Source organism: Micromys minutus, assembly GCF_963924665.1.
Source record: "Micromys minutus genome assembly, chromosome: 3".
In the NCBI taxonomy this organism is placed as follows: domain Eukaryota; kingdom Metazoa; phylum Chordata; class Mammalia; order Rodentia; family Muridae; genus Micromys; species Micromys minutus.
This window is the reverse complement of record NC_137972.1, coordinates 15,525,580-15,546,818: the sequence shown is the minus strand read 5'-3', so window position 1 is coordinate 15,546,818 and position 21,239 is coordinate 15,525,580. Positions and strand designations below refer to the sequence as shown.

The 21,239-nt window shown below is 32.5% G+C and overlaps 2 protein-coding genes and 1 pseudogene across 3 annotated transcripts; 2 read left to right on the top strand and 1 right to left on the bottom strand.

Moving 5' to 3' along the window:
- Positions 1-609: 609 nt before the first annotated feature.
- LOC308418622 (taste receptor type 2 member 117-like) lies at positions 610-1,374 on the top strand (the record flags this gene model as incomplete). Its single annotated transcript, XM_080914023.1, has 1 exon — positions 610-1,374. One exon carries the CDS (start codon positions 610-612, stop codon positions 1,372-1,374), a length of 765 nt encoding a protein of 254 aa, XP_080770149.1.
- A 6,868-nt stretch (positions 1,375-8,242) lies between these two features.
- LOC308418377 (taste receptor type 2 member 136-like) lies at positions 8,243-9,165 on the bottom strand (annotated as a pseudogene). Its single transcript has 2 exons — positions 9,079-9,165; positions 8,243-8,804 (listed from the first exon to the last, which is right to left on the bottom strand). The product of its transcript is annotated as a taste receptor type 2 member 136-like (transcript).
- Positions 9,166-16,082: 6,917 nt separating this feature from the next.
- On the top strand, positions 16,083-17,024 carry LOC308418376 (taste receptor type 2 member 117-like; the record flags this gene model as incomplete). Its single annotated transcript, XM_080913734.1, has 1 exon — positions 16,083-17,024. One exon carries the CDS (start codon positions 16,083-16,085, stop codon positions 17,022-17,024), a length of 942 nt encoding a protein of 313 aa, XP_080769860.1.
- Between the last annotated feature and the right edge of the window lie 4,215 nt (positions 17,025-21,239).

The following is a 21,239-nucleotide window of genomic DNA, read 5'->3' as shown; positions in this document are numbered from 1 at the left end:
GATCAGAATATAAGAGTTCAGGACCTCACATAGCAAAGTCTCTGAAACTGTCTCTACTTATATCCTTATATCTAATAAAGTTCCATATATGTTAATATTTTGTTGCATTTTATATGAGACTTTCTAAAAAGGTCTTTCAGAAAACACAGTCATACCAAAATGCATAGATTTAAGCCAAAATAAGTAAGTGATGAAATTAATATCTATTCATTTTCACACAAGCATGTGCATTTCTAACCTTTCCTTTTTTATCTTTATGAAAGTATTATAGGAGCTGTATGTGAGCAAAGCAGTTCTGGTCAGGCATCCTGGAACTGTGTGAGGAGACACATTAACATGGAAAGACATTCAGACTCTGTCACTGTTTAACCTGTATGTTTGCTCCTCTGTTTATTTGTGTGGAAAAGATAAAAAAACATATTATATGAATCAACTCAGAAACAGTCAAAAGTCATCTAAACCGCATATTTAAAATTATATTTCAATGTATAATTTTAAGCAAAAAATGTTTAAAATCTGTAAATTTATATTTGTTTTGTAAAATAAAGTTGTTTAAAAAATTATATTACAAATAGATATGTGAGCTAACCTTTATAACTAAAATATAAAATGGAACATCTTTTGAAGACAATATTTGTTATTTCTCACAGCACACTTCTGATCATATTATTCATTGAATTATTAATTGGATTTATAGGAAATGGGTTTATGGCCCTGATTCATTCTATGGACTGGATTAAGAGAAAGAAAATGTCATTAGTTAATCAAATCCTCACTGCTTTGGCAATCTCCAGAATTTTTCATCTCTGTATACTTTTTGTAACTTTAGTCATCTCCTTCTCATATTCAGATTTAAATAAAAATTCAAGGATGCTACAAGTCATTAATAATGTTTGGATTATATCCAACCATTTCAACATCTGGCTTGCTACCTGCCTCAGTGTCCTTTATTTTCTCAAGATAGCCAATTTTTCTAATTTTCTTTTTCTTTACCTAAAGTGGAGAGTTGAAAAAGTAGTTTCAGTTACACTGCTGGTGTCACTGGTCTCCCTCATTTTAAGTACTTCAGTAATTAACATGGAAATTAACTATTGCATAAATCAATATCACAGAAACACATCGTGCAGCTTCAGTTCCCATTATCAAGCAAACTGTCATAGACATTTGTTAAGCCTCCACATGAATTTTCTGTCCATCCCCTTTGTTTTGTCCCTGTCAGCTTTTTTCCTGCTCATCTTCTCCCTGTGGACACATCAGAAGAAGATGCAACAGTGTGTTCAAGGATGCAGAGATGCAAGAACAACGGCCCACCTCAAAGCCTTGCTAATCATCATTGCTTTTCTCCTACTATACTCTATTTTTATTCTGTCATAGTTCAAATTTGGAAACTGGAAAAACTGGAGAAAAAGCTTTATATTTTATTTTGTGAGGTTGCAAATACAGCTTTTCCTTCTTTCCATACATTTATTTTGATTCTAGGAGACCTGAAGCTTAAACGAGCCTGTCTGTCTGTATTGTGGTGGCAGAAATTCAGGCCAAATATGTGGAAACTTTAGATCTTTAAAATACTATGGATTGTGTTGTATATTCTAGAAAAATGTACAGTTTTAACATTTTTTTCACTTGAATGCATGGATTTGATGTTTGTTTGCAATTATCACTGACTAAATCTATTACTAATTAGCTGTTTTTTACAAGGTTATCTCTTAATATTGTAACCCTTCTAAAATATGAATACATAAAAATTTAACAATTTTCTAATTAAACATTAATGACTGATACTATAGCTTATGCACTATATTATATTTGTTTTAATATCTATAAAACCTGTGAAAATTAAGTAAATGTAAATATATAATATAAAATATATGAATAATAATTTAGAAAAGAAATGTAAAGTATAATATATAATTATAAGCCACTAGAAATAAAGGTATTTTTTTAAATTCAGAGTTCAATTTGCAATTATTTTTATCAATTCTATGTAGTCATGAGGCTACTTTGTTGAAGTTAGGTTTATTTTTTATTGGTTCCATCCTCAAGCATTCTAAAATACTTTCATGATTATTAAGATAATGTAATTTACATTTCTAGATGCAATGTATATAAATTCTCAGAACATAGTATAATCTATTTCATTTTAATGCAAAATTATAAGAAATATAATCTCATGTTAGTTTTGAAATTTTAATTGGAAATATTATTTTGTGGTTTGTTTACTTTCATGGATTCAAAATATCATATGTAATACTATATTGATGACTCACACACCATCAATAGCAGATACTTTCCTTTGTATTATTTATTGTACTTTAAAATGCAAAATTTTTAAAAAATTAAATGGATTCATGAAATAATGTCAAATCATTAGTTGTACAATGTCTTATATAAGGAGTACATCTTTTTGAAATGATCATTGCTTTATGCAGTTAAATCTTCAGTATGTCTCTGAATTTTAGTAGAGATGAAGTGTTATTTACTTGATCATAATTTTATCACTAAATTTTTCTGCATAAGATTCATATTTTCTGTATTCCCTCAAAATATGTTCTCACTCATTTAAAAACCTTTATATTTAATATTTATTCATTATAGCATTTGAACATATTCTAACGAAAATAAGATTCTCTAAAATAAGAAAAACCATCAATATCTCTTTGATGAAGTTCTGAGAGAGGTTACATTTTGGTATTTGGCAGGTTTTCTTTTCTAAGGTTTTATATAAATATTGTAAAATGTTACTTATGTCTTCTTGTCCAGGTTTATACTATAGAATAGAATACAAACATATCAATATAATTGTGCTAGGTCTAGTAAACCAAATAAGAAATTTGAAATGTCTCCCAGGGCTGTCAGGTGTCAAAGCACCTGCCTGTATGCCAACACTTGAAAAGCAGAGATAATAACAAAAACTACAATTCTAGGCTAGAACAGTGAGACAGTGACTCTCATTTCACTAAAGGCTACTTATAAATTTCCAAAATAAACTTAAACTGTGATTAATATATAACAATGATTATTTCTGTGTGATATGATCTTCAATTAATTTATGTATATTCTTTTAAGACTTCAGGTTAATGCTAAACAGTAAAAGAAACTTTTTACAATATCTAGAACAAATGAAATGTTAAAGTACAATTGGTGAGAGTAGTTTGTTGAGCTATAAGATACTATATGGTTCTTATTTTCATATGTTATGAAGTTACTATTTCCTGAAATCTGCAAACTTATTGGCCTATGGGACATACCAAAGATTCCAGAAATAGTGTCCCTGTTCTTTAATAAGTTGTCTGCTTGGCTTTCTAAAATGCTAAAAGCTCTGCACATACTGTCACTTGTAGAATTCTTATATGAAGTGATATCTTCATTTTATCCAGAAGTTATAGGCAATAGTTTAGGTGGAGATTGATTAATTAGAGCCAATTAGAATTTGCTCTACGTACAATCTACTCTAAAATAAATACAACACATATTCTTACACATATTTTGCTTTCCTTCTCATCTCTTTAATCTTTATGTATTATAAACTGGTGGTAATATTCTGTATGCTCATCTATGGAATGAAAATTAAAGGGATAATCATTATAAAATTTAGAAAGAATTGTAATTGTCAAAGAATAATGTTTTTACAGGAAGACATAACTATGAAAGTGAACAAAATTCTGAACTTTCTAATTTGATACCTTCACAAAGTACAAATCAGTAGGTGCGGTGTAAGTCGCCCACCATAAAAACACTTATTTCACCATTAGTAAGTCATTAGTAACATTTACAGAAAGATGTCCTGTGATGTATTGTAGAGGAGATTTCATCCCAGATAAAATTCCGAGGCAGTTCATTCTTCTTGCCTTATTGCTTCTGTCTCCAGTGGATAAGAGCAATCCAGCGTGTTCCCTTTCTCCACTGCCAGCACAAACTTGACTCCAAATCCCGGTAGATTATCAAGCAGGGTTATATATAAAATTCCCAATCTACAAACCATCTACACAAGAATCTTATATCCAATGGAGAAAGATGCAAACTGCCCTTTTATATGAGATTAAAAAGACCAAAAGAATACCTCAGAAACAATAATAATAACCTTATGAAGCCAGAGATACTACAATAGAAACATACACTTCTGCCTCCATCACTTCATTACCCCTCTTCCTTTTCCAATCTCTGCCTAAGACCTCCTCTTCTATTTTCCTAGCCTTTCCCCACCTACCTCTCCACTGTTCAATCATCTATCACGTTAACATAAATCTACACTTGGGCATTGTAAAGAACCTTATCTCCACTGGGTTTAACCAGAGTAGCAAGTTACATAACTCATTTTTCTCCAAAGGTTCTGAACAGAAAATTGTTTATATTTAGAGAAACTGAAATTTAGATAAATTTGATGAGTTGAAACCTTTCTGCCTGCAGGAAGCCAACAGAACAAGGACTGCCAGGAGGAAATAACCTATAAAATAGTCCTATTCTTTTCATTAGAAGTGAGTTAAGACAAGTTCACATTAAAGGCATGGCCTGTTTTATACAAATAAATGGAAAACAAGTGGCAATATCATTTCATATTTTCTACTACAATTACAGAGAAAGTAAAACTACCATGTAGATATTGACTTTCAGGACTTACTTATTATATATTTGTAAAAAGGAAGCAAAGGAAAAAATAACCAAATTGCATTCAGTTTCTTGTTTGAAAGATGCCGCCTGTCATAGTGATGCAATTGGGATTCACTGTCTAACATGAAAGTCTGTCATTTGGTTATAGTCATGAGGTAAATTATTTTTCCTTAATTAACTAACCTCAAACATAAAAAGACAGCATTGTGACAAATGACATACAATGATTCCAATGCTGGTACATTATTCCTATAAGCAAACAAAATTACCCCATTCATGAATTGAATATTGCTGCTTTATTCATCTTCCAAGGTTAAGGTTACACTTGAAGCTAATAATGTCTTGTATTAAAGTGCAGATAAAACATATAATCTTGCATTGTACTGAGGCAGCTTTTTACCAATCCATGCATGAATTTAGGTTTCTCATGTCAGCTAGTAAAATTTGAAAACTAGTACATAGAAGACAATAGAAATATTAAAATTATCAGGAGGATCTCAGATTTGACTGAGTAACTGATATCACTCAGGTACCATATTTTAAAACTATATTATTTGTATTTGAAAATGGCATAAAATATATTTTGATACATTTTACCCTTCTTCCCTGAGTCATCCCAATTTCACCCATTTTTATACCTATATTACATGTTGTCCTCATTTTTCCTTAAACCTTATAACTCCAAGTTGAATTGGTTTCTTTCAAGTATATTCAGTTGTCTGAAGCCTGCTTCTATTAGCTCAGCTTGTCAAAGACTCTTTTAATATTATAAGATATTGATTAAAATATATTCATCAAATGATTATTACTGGCATACTTTGATTTTCATGGAGAAATAAATAAAATTTTAGTGATTAAACCTGTTTTGTGAATATTTGAGTTTTGTGTAATCATTACATCAAGTGGTCATGAATAAAAATTAAAATAATATATAGTTAAATATAAATCAAACAGATTAACACTAGCATTGGAATAGCTGATAACACTTTGCCTTGAGGCACTTTTCTAAATTCTTTTTCTCTCTCTTACAATTTTATTTTTAAAAAAGAGGAATACATATACAGATTTTCAAAGACATTTTTGCATAACACTAAATAAATATTTTTGTCTGTATTTAATTCCTTTAAAGGTTTGATAACATGCATTGAAATCCCACTAATTACCATAAGCATAAAATATATGTAGGACAGAATGTAACATGGAAACAGATTTTTGGTGAGTATAGATTAAGCATAGTGATCTGTGAATACCAAAATTTATTGCAAGGCTATATTCTTAGATTATTAGTGATTTAAGGTCCAGGTGTACCACATTTTGAGAGGGTGCTATACATTTTTTTTATCCTAAAGGAATGAGGCTTTCTTTTTTTTATTTTTTGTTTTTATGGCCTTTGTTTTTCTTGAGCTTCATATGGCCTGTGAGTTTTTTCTGGTGTATTCAGAGCTTTCTGGGGATAGTATCCAATTATCACTAACTGCATATTATGTCTGTTCTTTTGTGACTGGGTTATCTCACTAAGTATGATAATCTCTAGATGTATCCAGTTTTCTTAAAAATTTCCTAAAGTCATTGTTTCTAATAGCTAAGTAGTATTCCATTGTGTAAATATACCACAATTTTGTATCTATTCATTTACTGAAGGACACCTGGGTTCTTTTCAGCTTCTGGCTATTATAAATAGGGCTGCTATGAACATTGTGGTGCATGGGCCCTTATTGTATGTTGGAACATCTCTGGGGTATATGCCCAGAGTGGAATACCTATGTTTTCAGCTAGTACTATGTCCAAATTTCTGAGAAACTGCCAAACTGATTTCTAGAGTGGTTGTACCAGTTTACAACCCCACCCACAGTAGAGGAGTGTTCCTCTTTCTCCACACCCTCCACAGCATCTTCTCTCATCTGAGTTTTTGATCTTAGCCATTCTGACTTGGTGTGAGGTGGGATCTCAGGTTGTTGTGATCTGCATTTCTTTAATCACTAAGAATGCTTTTCAGCCATTTGATATTCCTCAATCAAGATTTTTTTAGCTTTGTACCCTGTTTTTTAATAGGATTATTTGATTCTCTGGTGTCAAACTTCTTGAGTTCTTTGTATACATTGGATATTAGAGCTCTATCAGATATGGGGTGGATAAAGATCTTTTCCCATCTGTTGGTTGCCATTTTGTTTCTTGAAAGTGTTCTTAGCCTTACAGAAACTTTGCAATCTCATTAAGTCCCATTTCTCAAAATTTCCCCTGTGCCTATGTGTTCTAAGGTTTTCTCTACTCTCTATTCTAATAGTTTGAGTGTACCTGGTTTAATCTATGATCCACTTGCATTTGAGCTTTGTGCAAGGAGATAAGAAAGGGTCTATTTTCATTCTTTTGCATGCTGAGTGCCAGTGTGTCCAACACCATTTTTTTGAAGAGGCTATCCTTTTTCCATTGAATGTTTACAGCTCCCTTGTCAAAAATCAAGTGACCATATGTGTGACGGTTCATTTCTGGATCTTCTATTCTGTTTCATTGATCAACCTGCCTATCTCTGTACCAGTACCATGTGTTTTTTTAACATAATTGCCTTGTAATATAGCTTGAGGTCAGAGATGGTGATTCCTGCAGATGTTTTCTTGTTGCTGAGGATGGATTTCAATATTCTAGGTCTTTTTTTTTTATTACAGATGAAATTGCACATTACTCTTTCCAACTCTATGAAGAATTGGTTTGGAATTTTGATGGGGATTTCATTGAATCTGTAGAATACTTTTGGTAAAATGGCCATTTTTAAAATGTTGGTCCTTCTAATCCATGAGCAAGGGAGATCTTCCCATCTTCTGAGATCTTCCTCACTTTTGTTCTTCAGAGATTTGAAGTTCTTGTCATACAGGTCTTTCACTTGCTTAGTGAGAGCCACACTAAAGTATTCCATATTGTTTGTGACTATTGTGAAGGGTATCTTTTCCCTAATTTCTTTCTCTGCATGTTTGTGTGCTTTGAATAGTGGAAGGCTACTGATTATCTTGAGTTAATTTTATATCCAGCCCCATTTGAAAAAGTTGTTTATCAGTTGTAAAAATTCTCTGGTAGAAATTTTTGGGTTACTTAAATATACTATCATGTCATCTACAAATAATGATATTTGGTGTTTTACTTCATTGGAGTTTAGAAGGTTCATTTGGTTGAGAATATTATCTTCCCATGAGGTTGCAATCCCTTTCAACTTCTTAGGTCCTTTCTTTAGCAACATATTTGATATCCCCTGGTTCAAATGATGGTTAGCTGCAAGCATGCTCAGCTGTATCTATTTGACTCTACCATAGTTTCTGATGGGACATCTCTTACGTAGAAGATAAAGAACCATTTATGGTAGTTCCACCAGGCTTCTTGAATCTGAAAAAAAGTTAATCATAGTTTTAAAGATTGCATAGGATTAAAAATATTTTAAAAAATTCTATAGACAGATTTTTTTAAAAAAAATGTACGTGTTAACAAATACAATTACTGTCTAATTTAGTTGTCTGAGAGAGAATTCTTTCTAAAATTTCTCCAGAAATAATTTACACAAAGTCTAGTTGTGAAAGCAATAGAAAGCAAAAAGTTCTGCAAAACCTACTACTAGCCAGACTGTGTCTCATAAATTGGTTGAAGGCATTCAAGTTTTCTGTTCTTTCAGACAGCGCCTTGCCTTCCCCTGTACCATAGCCAAAATATAGGCCTGTTTGATTCTGTTGTTTCTCCATAGCACTATTTATGAATGGATTAAAGGATAGAACGTTCCAATAACCTGGAAAATAAGATGGACTGGTCCATCCAAAGACATTGTACAGTTGTAACCTAATATGAATACAAAACAGAATAAACATGAAAAATAACAACAGAAAGAATATCACAGCTTGCAAAGCCTTAATGTGCGCTGAATCACTTGGGTCATGGGATTCTTTTCCATAAAGCCTCATTTTCTTAAGGTGGTTACATAGGGAATAGATTAATAGAAGAAAATAGATCATGGAAATGGTGAAGGAAAGGACATTGTCTAAACTGACAGTAATCATATTCATAAGGTTCATGAAATAAGTCAGTGTGGTCTTCCCAGTCTAGTTGCCATGGTGTCCATTTACTCGGGTTGCCTCACATATTGTTAACATCATAAAATTAGGAAACAAATCAACACACTCATCAAAAGAACAAATAAAAGAACAATCATGATGTTTTTCCTTCAGGGAAGGTAAAATAATATTAAAGAAATTGCCTATCTTCAACAAGTAAAGTTTGTCAAGTATATTAGCAAGCTATGAACTAAAATGTTTTGTTGTTTCCCAGCCAACAGAAATATTAATCTTATTTGTACAGACAAAGCTAGATTAAACACAGCTGAGTACCAGTTCATTAATATTATCCAAAGCAAACCAGTCCTAAAGAAGGCCAGAGAAGTGAGAATTGATCAGCTAAGGAAAGTTTCCTTCTCTTGATGCAGTCACTGCTGTTCACCAGAACAATGAAGACATTGGTAAAGGCTCCAAGGACAGTTTTTGCCAGCTTTACGATGGAGGTAATGCTTACCAGGAAATGCTTCATGTCTGAACAAAGAGTTTTGAAAACAAGAAAAATAAAATGGAGCCCTTGTGTCACTTGTGATTTCATGAACACACTGATTTATGTGGTCAGTCTTCAATTATTGTCAGTGAAGAAATTGTTTTGTGGGAATCCCATTTTGTAGCGGGGAAGCAACCCAGGGTACTGGTGGGTGAATTTGATACAGGTTTTATATAAACTACAATTCTTATAAAACTGTTCAAATAGATTTTTTTTTATTTGCACAGCCTTCAATTAGCTACAGTATTACAGAGTTGAGATTAGAGTGAAGGTGCATTTTCATTTGCCAGCATGCATATAACCAAAAATATAATTTTAAGGTTAAAAATAATTTTTCCTCCTTAAACTCCCCCATAATTTGTATTTATCCCTTTAACTGATTTGCTATTAATATCAGCACACACAACATGCAATGACTTGTAAATCAAATGATATATTTCATTTTATGTAGAGAGAATTTTTATCAATGTGGTTTCATTGCTACATTCCAGAATTATGTATAACAACTATCTGAAAATATCTTAAGAAAATTATCAAGGTCTTTGCACAGGACAAAATGAATGCAAATAGTTCATAATGTCTGATGATGGATGCAAACACTTATGCATATTTATTTTCTTTCTAAGCTGAGTGGAACTTATGAGTATAGTGTTTTTGTGAACCCTCACATATACCCATTTCTCTTATGCATCTTATAGATAGAATAATCATTGTCCTGTAATATCCTAGTTATCTCCTAAATTAAAGAGTAGCTTAACAGATATTATGTCATTTAGAGAGCCATTTATTTTTGTTCAACCATTTGGTCCATTATAAAACATTTTTTTTTCAAATATATACTATATATTCATAGTTAGACATTTTTGTAGTTATAATTATGGATATAATTCCCAGACTCTATGGAAGCATGAGGCTCTGAAGAGCTAGTGGTGAAGATTCTAATAGAAATACCCAACAAAAGTGACATGACACAACCTATAAAAAACTTCATGTGGATAGGCACTACCCTCCACTTGAAGGATGGGGCCACCAATGTATATCAAAATTTTAACTCAGAAACATTCCTGTCCGAATTAAAAATAGGGACAAAAATATGGAACAGAGAATAAAGGACAGGCTATCCAGATACCACACCATGTAGGGATCCATCTCATCTGCAGACAAAATAACCCCACACTATTGGTGATTCCACAAAGCATTTCATAATAGGAGGTTGTATGATTGTTCCCTGAGGTTCTACCAGCACCTAAGAAATACAGATGCAGATACTTACAACCTACTATCTCACTGAGTCTGGGAACCCCAAATGAAGAACCAGGTGAAGGACAGGGTGGATTGAAAAAAAATCTCAAAGTATTTTGTATGAAAAATGCTGTTGAAGAACATTTTTATATAGGTAATAAAATTATAATAATATTCATCTCCCTGACATACAATGTGAAAATGAAATATTTGCTTTGAAGAATGGATTGACATTCTTTATGGGCCAACTTTTCTTTTATAAGGCTTAGTATTATTACCCTAAATCATTAAAACTTTTTACCTGGTTTACTACTGCTGTATTTATACTACTTTCTCACAAAACATAAAAATATGATAGTGTTTGATGAAGTAAACAAAATAAGAATTTTTTAATATCTTCACTAGCTGTCACATGTCATAATGCATGCCTATATCCCAACATTTAACATGCAGAGGTTACTATAAGTCTTTTTAACAGAACAGTACCTCCCATGTCACTTAAGACACTCAGCCAGTAGGACAGATGATGAGAGAGAGAGAGAGAGAGAGAGAGAGAGAGAGAGAGAGAGAGAGAGAGAGAGAGAGAGAGAGAGAGAGAGGAGAAAGGAGAGAGGAGAGAGGAGAGAGGAGAGAGAGAGAAATAGGCATTCAGAGATATGGACATATTGATATAGACACAGTCAGAATTAATGAGTCAGAAATACCCTGGACTCTCGTATTTTAACAAATACCATTTTAAAAGTAAAAAAGTCCCATAGATTAACATTATTTGATATGATCACCATTTGTTCTGTTGTTTTTCAGTTCTGTTTATGAACATTGTTTTCCTTTATTATATTCTGTCTATAAAACTAATAGCTACTCCTAGAGCATCAGAATACATATTTAATTTTACAGAATGTTGAGACATTCAAAACTACATTTAAATGTGTTCAATTCTTCAATTGAATGATTTAAATGTGTTGCAGTATTGCATCTGCATCAGAGAACTGAAATGAGGTAGAATCTAAGGTCAGGTAGACAAGTTGGATTCTTGTCAAATCTGTTTCTAGAACTGTGACTATCAATTTTGGAGTATAATATAGAATATTGTGAAATGGGGTTGATTCAAAGATCCTTTCCTTTTTCTACTCTTGCAGCTCTCGGGGAAGAAAAACATAAATGACAGAAATAAAATGACTGTGTTTCTGGCTATTATTGAAAAGCCACTATGATTTTATTTATTTCTAGTGTTTATTTGATGCCTAAAATAAGCAGGAATAGGTTTTTGTAATATGGATTTTTTCCAGTATTGCATTGTTTTGTTTTATTGTTGTTGTTTGGTTGGTTTGCTTTGTTTCTCTAAACAGGGTTTTTTCTATAGACTCGGCTTTCCTAGATTTCACTCCGTAGACAAGGCTGGCCTTTGACCCCAGAGGCCTCCTTGCTATTACCTCCTGAGTGCTTGTGTCAAGGCTTGTGCCAGCACTAGTACATGGTTCTCCAGTTTTTACTTTTAACTAGAGGATAAGGATAAACTGCATGGAAATAAATAACAAGACTGTATCGTGTAATATCAAGCAGCAGAAATCTCATATTTTAGAGATCTACACGGGGTTAGTTCAGCCTCCAGTCCTGAGGTTAGTTTAGCCTTCTGTCTTGAGGGTATGAGAATTACTGAGGTAACTTTGTCTTAAATCAAATGTCCAAATTTTGTCCAGACTTCATCAAGGCAATATTGTCATGGATACATACAAAAGTTATATATAAATGGGGTGCCCTGTGTTATGTGTAGTCCAACTTATGACAAGGGATTAGTCTTCCTATATTCTTTTCTTACATTACATATTTCTGACATCAATCAACAGTAGGGAGACTTATAGAAACTGTCACAGCCATAACCAAATTACATACATGGAGTTTCTATACTAAAATGAATGTTTTTTTTTCTATTTTTGTGTTTACTAATAGAAACTGAATGATAATTGCAGATCATGATATCTCTATTTGGATGAATTTATTACCTATTATCAAAACAAATGACTCCTCAAACATGGTTGCTTTAATAAACAAGAGTAAGGTACAGCTTATCTAAATACAACTGCCTACATTTATTTTTAAAAGCTTTAGAACACCCTGGAGTTATATTAGGGAAAATGTACTGGATAACACAGTTTGAAGGTCACTTGGGCATTGGCAGTCTTTTTATCTTCAAGGGCTATTATTCATAAAAGCAATGTCTTTTGCCATAGACCATTGCTCTTCAAAGGGTCTGAATAGAAACCTGTTCATATTTGAAAAACCTGAAATTTATATGAACTTAATTAGTTAAGACATTTCAGGCTTGAGGAAACCCTCAAATCTAGTACAACTTGAAGTGAAATCTCTGTCAGCTTGTTCTCTTCTCTTTATTAGAAGTGAAATAAGACAAACTCACACTCAAGGGCATGGAGTGGTTTACACAAATGGAAACCAAGAAGCTAAGAACAAAAAAACATAGTGCATGTCTTTTCTTGTTTGTAAGATGCTGCCTGTCATGTTCACAGACTTGGGACACAGTTTCTAACATTAAATTTTATCTTCATTTGGATTCCAGTAATGGGTTAAAGTTTTTTTTTCCTTAATAATTGACTAACATCGAACAGAAAAGTACAGCAATGTGACATACATCTTTTTCAATGCTGCCTTATTATTCCTAAAATAAAAACAAATTTACCCTTATTCATGAATTGAATGGTTTGAGTTCTTCAGCTGTTAGAGGTTAAAGTGTCAGTGGAAGATGAAATCTCATTACTGGCATGAAGATGAGGCATGCTGTCTACTACAGTTTTGCAAACTCGTGCATAAATTCTGTGTTTTTCATATCAGCTATTAAAATTTTGAAACCCAGTCCCGAGGTCACAAAAGAAAAATTTAAATTTGCAGGAGAATCATTGGAGGTTTGCATAGTAAACCTATTTTCACTTTTGTTCAATGCTTTTAAAATGTTTTTTTTTTAATTTCAAATACTTTTTTTCTTACAACTTTATTTAAAGAAGAGAGATTCATGTACAGATTTTTAAAAGCATTTTGACATAAAATTATATGAATATAGTTTTGTCAGTACTTGATTCTTTTAGAGGTTCGATAGTATGCATTGAAATCGTACTAGTTACCATAAGCATAAAGGACATGTAGAACAGAACGTAAAATGGAAACAGTCAAAGTTTTCTGGTGTGTATAGATTAAACATAATGATTTTGAATACCAAAAATACCACAAGGCTATATTATTTATGTCTCCCTATCTCTCAAGTTATTACAGATCCACCATCTTTTTAACATATTTAACTTTGTGTTATCATTTTTCCTTAAACTTATCAAGACCATAGTGTGATTTACATAAACTCTGGGGAGTAATCAACCACATTCAGATTGCATTAAAGTTATTTTATGTGACATTAATAATGGAGTGGATAACAGGATCACACATCCACTAATCTAAAAATGTAACTGGTGACAGTTAACGTTTCAGATATCAAGGTGGCACTTCATGACTTTTATGTTGGTTACTAATGGTGGTATGTAGGAAGGGTTATTGATAACCCATAAGTGTCTCAAATATATCCTAGCACTGTTGAGAGCAAATGAGAGCTATAAATTTAGAAAGCAAGGCATAAGACTCATTTCAAGCATCTTACAAGTTGAAGGGTTTAATTTCTAGGTAACTCAGTCGTTCCAAGCTTCTTGGAACCCGCTCATATATCTGATACCCTTTTAATATTAAGTAGTAAATATTGATAGAATTATATACCACAAATTAACGCTATGTGCAAACTAACTTTTAACATGAAATAAAAATATTGTAGATGATTAAACCTCTTTATGAATATTTGAATTTGTTGTCATCTGTGTATTAAGTATAATAATTAAAAAGAATATAAAATATTACAATATAACAATTAAATGAGTAACAATGGCTTCGTAATGGGTAAGGACAGTATTCTCTGAAAAACTTACTTTTAAAGAAACCTTGGGTTTGTTTACAGATGATTGACAAATGGTAAAGTGTACCATTTTCAATGGTATATAATGTTTTGAAAAATTCAGGCTGACTTTTAATTTTCATTTGTAGATGAAGTGTTAGAATAATGCTGTGACACTCTCAGCTCATATAGATACTCTGTTCCCAGGATCTATTCTTGGTCAAGTGGAAACAAGGGTAATTACAAGTCAGAATGAAAAATATCAAGAGGATTTCATGGAGGTGACTGTAATTCTTGCTGGAAATCCAAGTTCTGAGGCTTTCCCTAAAGCCCATGTAGTCTCACTATTAGCACCCATTCCTCTTAGCTCCACCCCTTGTCATCTTTCTATTTGTTTCTTTTCAAAATTGAGCTCATTTTGCATGGAGAGAAGCCATAGGAAAAAATCTTTCCTCTACATTAAAGGTATGTGTGTTTCTCCATTCTCAGATATTTCCTAGACATGTGGCACACCAGTCTGTTATCAGCATGCTATCTACATGGATGATTTTTATCATGCAAATGATAGATAATTCTGAGTCTTAAATGTATTTTCCTCTTTAATTAATATTCTATTATTAATCAAATATTAATATATATATATAGAGAGAGACTGAATATATTATTATCAAATATTTTAAACCACTTCATGTTTTTTGCAGCCATCTACACTATATTTAGAAGCCATTATTAAATTTATTTTATTAAATTCTGTATTATGCCTTTGAAACTGCATCAGTATATCAATTTCCCCATTGTTCATCTTTCTCAGCATGTGTGACATCCTTCTTCTGCTTTGGTGACCACAGGTTTCATGAAGGCTATTGATTGGAATTGGATGCAGTCTGATGACATTTCTTGCTAATGGAATAAGTTGTAACAGTCAAAAAGGGCAGAGAATAAGGAAGTGTCTTGTTTAGTGGATATCTAATCCTCGTTCTTGACAGGACAGAGCACAAGAAGGATTTTCTATCTTAAATGCACGGATAGAGAAGACCTATTTCATAAGGTAACATGTAAATCATATCAAAAGCATGAACGGACTAACTAATATAATATTAAGCATGAACTGTCTGTATAATAAATGCTGACCTACATTCATACATCATAGAAAAATTTTTGAATATTAATAAATATGCACTTATATGTAAGCATTCTGCATGAATTTTTATGCATATAAGATAATAAGACAATATTATTTGCAACACTTAATAGTGGAAGATTAAAGATTCTTCTGTCCTTGTCAAACAGATCAGAAGTTAAGAGATATCGATTTCATATGACGAGGTCTCTGAAATTGTCCGTACATATAAAGCCTAATATCTAAGAAAGTTCTATGTCTTTCAAGATTTGATTTTTATTTACATGAGACTTTCTAAAAGTGTGAGTTTCTAACCTTTCTTTTATCATTGTCCAGAAAACATTACAGGAGCTGAATGTGAGCAAAACCTTCTGTTCAGGCACTGTGAACTATGTGAGGAGACCCATTTTCAAAGGAGATTGAGACTATGTTACTGTCGAACCTGTATGTTTACTCCTCTGTTACTTTGTTTGGGAGATTTAAGAAAAGAGCTTATTATGAGAATATACTCAAAATGCATCAAAATATCTATATAGCATTTTTAAAAATTATATTTCAAATGGATATGTGAGTGAATCATAATTAATATATGAAATGCAGCATCTTTTAAAGATAATATTTGTTATCTCTCACAGCACAGTTACAATCATTTTATTAATTGAATTAATAATTGGATTTATAGGAAATGGGTTCATGGCCCTGGTTCACTGTATGGACTGGCTTAAGAGAAGGAAAATGATATTACTTAATCAAATTCTCACTGCTTTGGCAATCTTCAGAATATTTCATCTCTGTCTAATTTTTTTTAATTTAGTCATTTCCTTTTCATATCCAGATTTAATTAAAACTTCTTCAAGGATAATGCCAGGTATTCTTAATGTTTGGATTATATCCAACCATTTCAACATCTGGCTTGCTACCTGCCTCAGTGTCCTTTATTTTCTCAAGATAGCCAATTTTTCTAACTCTATTTTTCTCTGCCTAAAGTGGAGAATGGAAAACATAGTTTCAGTTACCCTGCTGGTATCACTGGTCCTCCTGATTTTAAATATGTTACTTATTAACTTGGAAATTAACATATGCATACATGAATACCACAGGAATGCATCGTACAGCTTCAGTTCCCATTATCAAGCAAACTGTCAAAAGCATGTGTTAAGTCTCCACATGATTTTTCTGTCCATCCCCTTTGTTTTGTCCCTGTCAGCTTTTTTCCTGCTCATCTTCTCCCTGTGGACACATCAGAAGAAGATGCAACAGAATGTTCAAGGATGCAGAGATGCCAGAACCAAGGCACACTTCAAAGCCTTGCAAATAGTGATTGCTTTTCTCCTACTATACTCTATTTTTATTCTGTCTGTCATAGTTCAAATTTGGAGACAGGAAATCCAGCAGAAAAATCTTTTAACCTTACTTTGTACGGTTACAAATACAGCTTTTCCTTCTTTCCACTCATATATTCTGATTCTAGGAGACACGAAGCTAAGACGGGCCTGTCTCTTTGTAATGTGGTGGAAGAAATTCAGGCCAAAATAGGTAGAAACTTTAGATATCTAAAACACTATACATTGTGTTGTATATTCTAGAAAATATACATTTTTAAATAATTTCCATTTTGACTGCATGAATTAGATTTCTGTTTGTTATTATCACTGACTGAAGCTATTTCTAACTAGCTGGTGGTTTACAAGTTTATTTCTTAATATTGTAAACCACTAAAATGTGAAAATATCACAGTTTTACAATTTTTATTTAACTCATAATCACTGATAGTTTGAGTTATACACTACATTATATGTATTTTTAATCCAAATAAATTCATAAAATGCAAATAAATGTGACCATATAAAATATATGAATAAAATGTTAGAAAATTAATATGTAGTTTAATATATAATCATAGGCCACCGGAAATAAAGGTATTTCATTAATTTCAGGACTCAATTTGCAATTATATTTATTAGTTCTTTGGAGCTATTAGGCTACTTTGTTGGAGGTATGTATATTTGTTTTTGGTTTACTAATCAACCTTTTAAAAATACTTTCATGATTATTAAGATAATATAACTTACATTTCTATATGCATTATACATAAATTTTTAGAACATACTATCTATTTTATTTTAATGCAATGTTATAAGAAATATCATCTTATGATAGTTTTAACATATTAATATGAAATATGATTAACCATATTTATAACTGGTGACAGATCAAGTACCTAAATAGTAATGTGGAGACTTAATGAGTTGTATTGGGTTACTAATGGAAATATGTATAAAGAGTGACTGGTAGGAAAAGATGAGTCAAAGCTACATCACAAAATAATTAACCCTACATGAGTCATAAAAGCTACAGAATTGATAAGCATTGCATAACCTGCAGGAACTGCATGTCAACTGGTGAATTATTTTTTTCCAGGTGACTCAATTGTCTGAAGTCTGTTTCTATTGCCTCATCTTGTCAGAGACTCTTTTCATATCATAAAATATTGATTGAAATATATACATCTACTATTATTAACAGCATGCTTATGATGGCATGTAGAAATAAATAAAATTTTAGTGCGTCAAAATTTTTGTGAATATTTGAGTTTTGTGTAAACAGTGCTTCAAGTAGTAATAAATATAATTAAGATAGTATACAATTAATTATGTATTAAACAGATTAATACTGGATTTGGAATAGGTGAGAGCACTTTGTCTTGAGGTACATACTTCTGGCATATTTATAAATGATTGACAAACAGTAAAGTGTATCATTTCCAATGCATTGTATCCTGGATTTTTAAAAATTAAGCTATGGTATGTTTTGATTTGCATTTTCCTGATCACTATGGATGTTGACCATTGTTATATGCTTCTCAGATTCTATATAGCTTCTCAGATTCATCAGTAAGATTTGTATGTTGTGAGAGAAGTCGGAGAGAATAAGAATATATTCATTTTATATTCTCAGAAAGAAAATCTTGAAGAATAAAATATTTGAAACTCAGTGATGCTTATTAATCATTCACTAATTGTCATATTCACAGGGTATAAGTAAATATTACCAGAGAAAAATATCACATCATTTAATAATGTAGAGAAATGATTTGAACACTTCAATATTCTTCACAATAGAAATAGAAAACAAATATAGGTAAATTTTTAACACATGAAATGCCTCATTACATTTCTTTAGCAATCAGGAGAGAAACAGGACATCAACTCTCATATGCTCATTATTTAATTTTTTACCAAAAGCAATAGGACAAAATAAAGAAACTGAAGGAATTATAAAAGGAAAAGGCAGTATCAAGTTTTGCAATTGTGCTCCCACACAAAGAAGACTCTAAATGCCTTCTCAGTAGATTCTAAAATGTGACAAGCAAATTGGTCACACCAGCAGCATGAAAAGGAGTTTAAAAGGAAAATCTAGTTTTCCATAACTAAAATCTCTCTGACCTAGAGCAAAACAAACCATCCAGTTTTGTCTCAAAGTTAAAACATTTATGAATGAAATTATTCAATAAAGGAAAGTCTACAAAGAAAATTATAGAAAATATACTGAAAACAAAGAAAAGTAATGAAAACCACAGAGTATGACATTAATTACCAGTAAACAGATTTCACATCGGAGAAATAGATATCTTACTAAGAGATAACTACAGATTATTGTAATCAAAATCCCAAGAATATTTTTTTTTCAGGAATAGAAAAAGAATCATAAAACTGTTAACTAACCATATAATATCCTGAATAGCTAAGGAAATCCTGCACAAAATCATGATATTGGATAAACTGTGAGAAAAGAAGTAGAGCAAGATGAGAAGAAACAGAAGAAGGAAGAGGAAGAAGACAAAGAAGAGTCTAAATAAGAAGAGAAGAGGAAGAGGCAGAAGAAGAAGAAGTCAAAGATTAGGAAGATAAATATTTAGGAAGATCTGTGGAGGAGATTGGAGAATAGAAGGGTATCAGTTTATTACTCTCCTGGGCATATACCCAAAAGATGCATCAACATATAACAAGGACACATAATCTACTAAGTTCATAGCAGCCTTATTTATAATAATAAGACGCTAGAAACAATTTTATGACAGAGGACTGGCTACAGAAAACGTGGTACATTGGGAGAATGAAGAACTACTCAGCTTTTAAAAACAATGACTTAATGAACTTCTTAGGCTGAGGAATTGAGCTAGATAATATTATCCTAAGTGTAGTAACTCACACACAAAGGAACACAAATGCTATGTACCCACTTGATAAGTAGATATTAGAAAAAAAATTTTCAGAATACCCACAATACAATTACAGACCATATGAATGTAAAAATAAAAGACTAAATTGAGGGCACCTCAATCCTACCTGGAAGGGGGAATAAAATTATCAAAAGAGTTAGAGACAAAGGGGACATGGGAGAAAGAAAGGATAGAGACAGAAATGGCAGAGGGGCAGAGTCATATGTGGGGGTAGACAGGGAGATGTTCAGAGGGTCAGAAAATTGAGGAGATGTGTATAGCAATGGGAGAAAGGAACCTGGGATTAGACAACCAGAAGTCCCAGATACCAAAAAAGTAAAATGATCCTAGGATCTAATATAGATAGTAGCTGAAATATCCAACAAAGAGGAGAGAGAAAGCATAGAAAACATATCCATAGGATAGGCATGTTACTCACTTTAGGGATGGGGACACCTACCCTCTTTGAAATATTTAACCCAGAATTTCTTCTTTCTAATGGAAACACAGGAACAAAGACTGGAGCAGAGACTGAAGGAAATATCATCCATGAACTGCCCCAACTTGGGATTCATCCCATATGCAGCCACTAAACCCAGTCACTATTGCTGATGCTAAGATGTGCTTTCTGACAGTAGTCTGATAGAGCTGTCTCCTGAGAGGCTCTACTAGAGCTTTACCAGTACAGGTGCATATTCTTGAAGACAGCCATAGGGCTGATCATGGAGAAACCAAGGTGGAGTTATGGGAAGAACTGAAGGAGCTGAAGAGGTTTCAAAACGTGCATAATTCACGTGTTTTCCCCTAGAATTAAAAAAAAAAAAAAACTTTCACAGGTTTCCTCCCTGTCCTGGTTATAACATGACATGTCTCAAACCCTGAAACCCTGATTTCACCTGCCAAGTGTGAGACATTCCATTATATACTTAGAAAAAAATAGGAGTACAAATCCATTAATTCCAAGTCAGAGTTAATAGGATTGTCAGCGGTAAGGACCACTTGTGATCCAGAAACAGCTCACAGACACTGAGCTCCCAGAGACTAAACCAAAAACCAATGAGTATACATGGAGGGAACAAGGAGTCTGGAATCCTATCTAGCAGAGGATAGCCTCATTTAAGATCAATGGCATCAGAATGAGGCTTGGTGCCCCAGTGTAGGCACATACTAGACATATGATGGAGGAGTGGGTGAATGCGTGAAGGAGCATACTCACTGAGGCAATGGTGATTAGGAATGTGCCAAAAATCTGTTATCAACATGCTATCTAAATGGATGGATCTTACCATGCAAATGATGGATAATTCTTCCTCTTCAAATTGTTTAACGCTTCACTTACTATCCCATCAGTGACTGAATATACTATTATCCAAGACTCTAAACCATTTTTTTGTTGTTTGCTGCCATTTACACTATATTTGCCAACCACTCCTAAATTTATTTTATTATGTCCTGTATTGCTCATTAGACATTGAATGATTGTATCAAGTTGTCCATTGTTCATCTTTCTCAGCATGTATGATATCCTT